Raw genomic sequence first — 8,605 nt, forward strand, 5'->3', positions numbered from 1 at the left:
TCTAAATGATTCTTGGACTTAACGTTATTAATACACATTTCATAAACTTCATGGAATTAGATTCAAATCAGGTATGGTTGACCAATGAATCCAGCAAACCAAGTAGCATAAGGAAAAACAAATTATCAAGCGTTAGTCGTTAAGTAATCGTTCACATCTATCTATTAATAATTAAATTAACAATAATGATGTTTGGACACTAGGTGTGCAATACACCTCCAAAAAATCGCCGGTTTTCCTACTAGTTCAAATGGGCCGGTTTTTAGTGATTTATTGATTTACTAATTTATCCTTTATTAGATATATTGTTTTTTTTTTCTGTGTTATGATTTTTGAAATTTATGGTTTTTTTGTTTCCTAATTTTTCGGTTTTTTGTTTCCTTATATTTTCCAACTTTTTTTAAAAAAATTAATATTATTTATTTTTATTGATGATTAAATTATTTATTTATATTTTAAAATTGTGTTTTATTTTGTTTCCACTAATTTTATGATTCTCTTTAAAAAATTCTTTTTTTTGTTTCCACATATTTTTTTATTGTTTCGAAAATATTTTTTTTCTGAATTTTTTGTATTTTTCGAAAATTATATATTCTTTTTTTTGTTTCCACATATTATTTTTTTATTGTTTCGAAAATATTTTTTTTCTGAATTTTTTGTATTTTTCGAAAATTATATATATTTTTTATTTGTTTCCACTAATTTGGATATTCTCCTAAATATAATCCAAGATTTGTTTCCACAAATTTAGAAATTCTCCTAAAATAATCTTCGATTTGTTTCCACTAATTTAGATATTATCCTAAAATAATCCTTGATTTGTTTCCACTAATTTAGAGATTTTTATTCTCCAATAAATAATCTTTGATTTAATTCCACTAATTTAGATATTCTTATAAAATAATCCTAGATTTATTTCGACATTTATTTTATTTTTCGATTTTTATTTTTTATTTTGTGAATTATATGTTAATTTTATTTATTTCTACTAATTTAGAGATTCCTTTCAAATTATTCCTAGATTTGTTTTCATTTTGATATTTTTTTCAAATATTTAATAAAAAAATTAGAAGATGATTTAAAAAAAAAAAAGCGAAATACAAGAAAAAAGGTGTTTGGTGGATTTGAACCTGAGACACCAATAATATGTGAGTTATACTTTGCCACCTTGTCCGGTAGTGGCAACCGCATTAGTGAAGCGTTAGAAAGAAAAATAAAATTAATCATATGATGGGGCATCGATTGAAAAAATAAATAACATATACTTGGATTAAATGTATTATAATAATCCAGTAAATGCTATATAACAATAGGAAATAAATTTTAATTAATTAATTAAAATAAATTAGTGAAGTTCAAAAAAAATTTGTTAATACAATGTAATTTTGGTTGGAAAACTATATAACATATACTTTAAGAGAATGTATTATAATATTTTATTGAAGTCGAAATAATTAAACTCAACGTTCATCAAGTTTAATTACATAATTGAAATAAATTAGTGAAGTTGAAAGCAAAAATACAATATAATCAATCCTACGTAGAGATTTTACTCGGAAAACTATATAACATATACTTTATTAAAAGCGATATGATAATAAGAAAATGAACTACTATAGTGTGAGTAACGAAACAGAAAATTTTCAACTGAATCACGCGATGAGATTTTGCTCGAAAAATAATATTACATATACTTTATTGTAATATATTATAATAAAGTATTGTATTATATTACATGTTATATGGTTCTCCGAGCAAAATGCCATCGTATGATTCATTTTTTTTTTTCAAATTCACTAATTTATTTCAATTAATTAATTCATCTCTATTTCATTGAGTATAATTATTTCTTATTATTATATCGCGTTTAATACTATATTATAATTCATTGTATTCAAGTATATGTTATATAGATTCCGAGCAAAATCTCTATGTAGGATTGATTATATTTTAATAAAATTTCCTTCATTATATATATCTTATAAAATTTATTTTTATTACAACTTCACTAATTAATTAAACTTCATTTCATCGAGTATAACTATTTCGACTTCGTTACTCACACAATAGTGGTTCATTTTGTTATCATCATATCGATTACAATACTTCATTATAATATATTCAAATAAAGTATATGTTATATAGTTTTTCGAGCAAAATGATTCACTTGAATTAATTTTTTTTTCCATTACTCACACTATAGTAGTTCATTTTCTTACTATTATATCGCTTTTAATAAAGTATATGTTATATAGCTTTCCGAGAAAACCCCCATCATATGATTCGTTTTTTATTAAAATTTCACTAATTTAATTCAATTAATTAATTCAACTTCATTTCATTGAGTATAATTATTTCGACTTCATTATTTACACTATAGTAGTTCATTTTTTTTATTATCAAATCGACTTCAATACTATATTATAATACATTATCTACAAGTATATGTTATATAGTTTTATAACGAATAGTTGAATCGACCTGCTATACATAGTCTTGCAAGTGAAATACATTCATATCAACCATTCCACCTCATTTTATTATATTTTTTCTCAAAATCACTAATTTAATTTAAAATAATTAATAAATATTTATTTTATAACGAATAGTTGAATTGACTTGTAATACATAGTCTTGCGAGTGAAATACATTCATATCAACCATTTCACCTCATTTTATTATATTTTTCCTCAAAATCACTAATTTAACTTAAAATAATTAATAAATGTTTATTTTATAACGAATAGTTGAATCGACTTGTTATACATAGCCTTGCAAACGAAATACATTCTTATCAACCATTTCACCTCCTTTTATTATATTTTTCCTCAAAATCACTAATTTAATTTAAAATAATTAATAAATATTTATTTTATAATGAATAATTGAATCGACTTGTTAAACATAGTTTTGGGAGCGAAATATATTCATATGAACCATTTCACCTCATTTTATTACGTTTATCCTCAAATTCACTAATTTAACTTAAATTAATTAATAAACTTTTATTTTATAACGAATAACTGAATTGAATCAACTTCGTTACATAGTCTTGCGAGCGAAATATATTCATATGAACCATATGAATCATTTCACCTCATTGTATTATTAACAATAATACATAGTTTTTCATTCAAGTCTATGTTAAATAGTCTTGCGAGCGAAATACATTCGTATCAATCATTTTTTTCCCCATATTCACTAATTTGCTTCAATTAATTAATACTTTATTATAAGATTTGAAATAATATAATGAATATGTTATTTAAATTATTCACTCGATGTCCAATCGCATGAATCATTTTATTATCAATTCTAACTAAAGACTTATGTTGTTGCCACTACCAGACAAGGTGACAAAGTATCATTCACATTTTATAGAGGTCCCAAGTTCAAATCCCTCAAACATCTTAACAAATCCTAAAATTTAATTAATTAATTAATAATAGGAAACAAATTAGTGGAAACAAATAAAAATAACAAAATTTTAGCAATATAAATATCCGAAATTATAACAAAATGTGTATCAAGGGTTTGTTATGAAAACAAATCCTAACAAATCCTAAAATTTAATTAATTAATTAATAATAGGAAACAAATTAGTGGAAACAAATAAAAATAACAAAATTTTAGCAATATAAATATCCGAAATTATAACATAATTTTATATTAGATAAAAATAAATAATATTATTTTTATCTTATAAAAAATCTAATTTTCGAAAAAATTAAAAAATAATATCCAAAAACAAATCTAGTATTATTTTAAGGAGAAACACAAAATTAGTTTAAACAAATTAATAAAAAACAAATAAACACAAAATTTAGGAGAAATGATTTTGAAAAAAATAATAATATTAATTTAGAAAAAAATAGCTAGAAACAAACCTAGAATTATTATAACAAGAAACACTAAATTATTGGTAACAAATCAATAATTAAATTTAAAAACAAATAAATCAAAAACAAAACCGAACAAAAATTAAAAAAAAAAATTGAATTATATAAATTATAAAATTTCCCAAAATAAAAACATAAAAATAAAGAAACAAAGGCTTAAAAAATAAAGGAAACAAACTAATTAACCGAAAACAAAGGAAACAAATGGCCGAAAAACTGTACATAAAATGGCAGAAAAAAGAAAGAAAATGGATGGAATAAATCAAGGATAAATCAGTAAATATACTAAATCCATAAAACCGGCCCACACTCTAAGCAGGTAAAAAACCGATTTTTTACCAAGTGTAACGTACACCTGGTGTTCAAATATCACTACTCTTAAATTAAACACGCGCTCATCCATGTCTAACAACTATTGTCGGTCGGACAAGGGAGAACTTATTATTGAATTATTATAATTAGCCAAAGGTATGGCTGTTTTTTAATTTAAAATTTTACCCCCAAAATTTCACTCTATTATTTTTTTTTAGAAAATAGGAGGATTGATATTTAGAAAATGATTTTTTTAGAGGATATTTAGAAAATGAATTAATATCACTAAATTACATGATTCGTGACATTAAAAATTAATAGAAGTGTCAAAATAATTAGCAAATGTGATTTTTATACTGACCTGATATTTTTTAAAGGAAATTGTTTTGAGTGATAAGATATGATTGATAAAATAATTTAACTTAATCAAGTATTTAGTTAGCATGATTCGGTCTGTGGTGGATAACTCGGCTCACACTCCAATTTTCTCAATTGAATAATTATTTATCAAGTGAATTATTTAATCATTTTTTAATCCTAAATTTTATCAACCCCTCTACTTTTCGGGTCGGGCCACATTTGACATGTGTTTAGGATTAAGGATAAAATGGGCTCAGTTTGGGCTATTTGCATTTGTACAGTTAAGAAAGTCTTTGGTGGAGTTGGAATACTACTGAAGAAAAGCCCAATGAGCCCGTTAGCGAATAGCCCAAGCGAGAGAAAGGGGCGTAGAATGATGAGATCATGAAATACTCAAAAGGGGAGATGATAGACGATGCTTAAAACTAAGAAATTTCAGTGAATATAGGGTTCAATATTTCTTGATAATTTCCCTCAAAAAAAGAAAATTTCTTGATAGTTTCAAAAAATCCCAAAGAAATGTTCAGAAGAAGGTTTCTCTCACTGCCTCTGGTTATTGGAGCTTCCGTGTAAGCTTTTTTTCTACTTCCTCTTTGCTTTTCATTTTTATTTTGATATTTCTATACTTGTCCTTGCCATTGATTAATTTCTATTCGCCTCTTTCAGTTTGGACCTGATCTAGCTATATTTAAATTATCATAGCACATCCTGTAATGGTGGTAGGATAGGTTTTGTGTTTCTCTCAATCATGTGAAATTTCCTCGTGTTTCTGGGTATTGACTTTTTAGCATTGTTGCTAGATAAATCAGCAATTGATAAGGGATTATTACTTTTGAAAGTTCTGTGCGGGGATTAATATGTGTAAATTTGGTAGGATGGGGTTTATTTCGTGAATTTGTTCCTAAAAGCTAAGAACAGAGAGCTCATGCTATTGGTGTTTAAGATACCAAAAAATGGCTGTATTATTATGTTGGTGAGACTCATCATAAACTAATATGATTTCACGTCATAAGCCCCAATCTATAAAGGGGCATTTACTTTGGAGGATTAGCCTTGGCAGATAAAAAATAGTAAGACTAACCTTGTTTACTTTGATGGATTAAAACTTTGGGATGTCCCAAGGCCCTTGATTATTTCTATCATTTAAGTTAGTTTTGCTATCTTTATACCATTGAAATGGTGGGATTGGAGAAATCCTATTCTTGAGGATAAAAATACTCAATCATGCATCTTATCAATCATGCAAAGTAAATGCCCCTAAGTTGTTAATCTGTTGATTGATCACACAATAATCCCAAAGAGGTCATCATGTCATGTTTTGCTTAGAACTTTCACTAATTTATGTTGACATTTTGATCAATCCATGAGATGATCTCCATAGTTTCCAATCCATGAAAGTTGGTTGAAAGTTGGTAATGCATGTATGTGTTCAAGTTTCAAATATTCCCCCAGGTGTCTGTTCTGAACATTTGAAGTACTTTACTTTTTATCCAGTGTCGTCTTCTCTTGTATTGGATGCATATGGTAGTTATGCGTGAGAGTTATAGTGTAATAGAGTTCTTTCTCTTTACTAACGGGGGTTTATTTTAGGGGTGATAGCTTAGATAGATAAATGTAATATTGGTTATTCCACTACATACTTTGATGGATTCAGTGATCTTGAACTTGTTTGATGATGTATTTCTAATTATTCTCAATATAATCCATCATATGATGTAAATGCCTAGAGTATAATTTCTGGTGTATTGTTGTGCGAATTGAGTTTAAAAAGAAGGCAGACAAAAGGTAATATTCTTCTTTTCCTTATGTATTAACTTTCTCTGGGGAGGTATGGGAGTGTCTTAATGATCCGTAAGATTGTAGAAACAAGTAATTATATATGTGATGCTGTAATCTTTGAAGGAAAGATGTTTGTGAACTAGTTCGTTGCTAATTGTGAAAGTACGATGTAATTACTTTTATAAGTTGCATATGAAGCATGGACCGACACAAACCTAATATGTGCATTTGCATTATCTGGAGGGTTGTAATCTTTTCACCTAGTATCACTTGTCAAACCTTTTTTAGGTTACTAGGCGTTGGTAGGTTTCTGATGAAATGATTTACCAAGATTACTTTTGGTTGAATGTCGTTTCCTTGCAATTTACAGGATAGGAGTTGTGTCGGGGAAAGCCATATTTGGGCCACCACTTGATGAGTACTGGAAAAAGAAACTCGAGGAAGAAGCAGCAGCAGCAAAAGAGAATGATGTCAGCTCCGGTTAAATGTTTTAAGAAGCTAGGATAATAGAATCAGTAATACCAGCCTTGAATCACCAAGGAAGGAATGTCTGCCCACTCTCTCTGTCAAACAGAAGAACCACTGCCTGTTTATGTCAACTACACCTACTCAAATTGTTCATCTAAAGGGAACACAATGCAGTGATTTTTGTTCTTCACTGCAAGAAAATTGTACTTAGTTAATTGTTCAATGTTAGTTAGAAGCATTCCTACATAACTCAAAAAATAATTCAAGTTGCATCTATGTTGATCCAAGTTGAAATGTTGCTGTATGCTTATCTGTGTTAATTTGTCCCAGAATAGTTCCCCCTTTTTCCGAGTATATATGAAAAAACTTTATTGGTTTCTTCTTATCTTATCAGTAACATGATACTCTCTCTCTCTCTCTCTCTCTCAATATCATGATAAAGTATATGTACAGGATGTAATGTAGTAAGCTTTGACGTCTGCAATTTGTAGGAATTTGATATCCCAATGAAAATCAATACAGATAGAGATCAAAATTGAATCACTTCCCCAATCAATTAGTAAAACATTATATAGGGATGGATTATTTACAAGAAATACAGCACGAATTTTGGCGAATGCAATCGCAAAAGTTCATGTATAGGGCGTAAAAATCCAAGGGCTGTTCAAGATGTTGAAGCACAAAGTAAGACACAGAGCAGTGAATGCAGAAGATCTCCCACTGGCATACCTCACCGCTTCCACTCCCTTCTCCACCACCTCCTGCTGAACAACGTCGACGCTCATCTTGACGCTCTCCTCCACCTTCTCCAGCACGACCTCGAGAAACGACCTCACCCCCTCGAAGGTGGCCACCCCGGTCGCATCCAGGACAAGTTTCCTATTGGCTGGCACGCGCATTGCCCGCATCCATCCACTCTCTTGGTTCCTCCTGATCAGCTGCCACGCCCTCACGCCGCCTTTCTCGTCTCCGCCCAAATGCGGCTTGGAGACAGCAGCAGAGTTTGATCTCCACGCATGGTAAGATGTCCGGACACAGGTATCTACTGCATTATTGCACACACACACTAGCAGCTCTCTCACTCTGCCTTGGTGCTTAGGGTTAGTCAAGCCCGCGAAGAACTCCTCGTACGCGTTCACGTTCATCGTCTTCTCCAGATACGCAGTCACGGCAGTGCTCACAAACACTCGGATCATATCCCCGACCAGCGCTCTGCAGTTTTCCTCGCACACTAGCTCGATCCACCACGGAACGGAGCCTTTGGCTGCATCTGCATTGGATTGCCACTCCAAGAACAATGCCATCACCGTGTTTCTGGCAAAGCTTCCCACCACTGCAGACGCGAATCCGGCGCCTGCATCGGAGAATAGCTTGTCCATGACCCTGTCGGAGAAGCCGTGATCACCGCCTTTAGCCGAGTCGTGGTGATAGCCGCTCAAGATTCCGACAGCTGAAGCCCGCGTGATGGTAGTTAATGTGTCGGAGAATTCATTGGAGTTGGCTATTTTGGAGAGCTGCTTCAGACTCTGAGGAATTTGATCGGAATCCGAGGCCAGAAACTGCTTGAGATCTTTGGAAAGAATCCCGAGTGCGTCGGCGGAATCGGAGACCATTTCAGCTACTGAAGTGAAGGCAGCCAAGAATTTGGACAAGCTTTGCCTCCTCTTAACAACACAGGGGAAGTTGTAGAGCTTGTGCACGCCGTAGCACGTGAGTCCCACAACAAATGCCCACTTTCTCTTCTTCTTTGCATAGTCTAAGCCTTTCTCTAACAACTCTAAGCCCAT

At 30.7% G+C, this 8,605-nt stretch overlaps 1 protein-coding gene and 1 long non-coding RNA gene across 2 annotated transcripts; one reads left to right on the forward strand and one right to left on the reverse strand.

Moving 5' to 3' along the window:
• Nucleotides 1-4,893: 4,893 nt before the first annotated feature.
• Nucleotides 4,894-7,203, forward strand: LOC131001829 (uncharacterized). Its single transcript, XR_009094040.1, has 2 exons — nucleotides 4,894-5,140; nucleotides 6,721-7,203. It is a non-coding gene; the product is annotated as an uncharacterized LOC131001829 (long non-coding RNA).
• Nucleotides 7,204-7,450: 247 nt separating this feature from the next.
• LOC130998189 (protein PHLOEM PROTEIN 2-LIKE A10-like) lies at nucleotides 7,451-8,605 on the reverse strand. The gene has a single exon (XM_057923621.1). The coding sequence runs from the start codon at nucleotides 8,603-8,605 to the stop codon at nucleotides 7,451-7,453; it is 1,155 nt and encodes a 384-aa protein (XP_057779604.1).

This window comes from Salvia miltiorrhiza, chromosome 8 (assembly GCF_028751815.1).
Source record: "Salvia miltiorrhiza cultivar Shanhuang (shh) chromosome 8, IMPLAD_Smil_shh, whole genome shotgun sequence".
Taxonomy (NCBI): Eukaryota; Viridiplantae; Streptophyta; class Magnoliopsida; order Lamiales; family Lamiaceae; genus Salvia; species Salvia miltiorrhiza.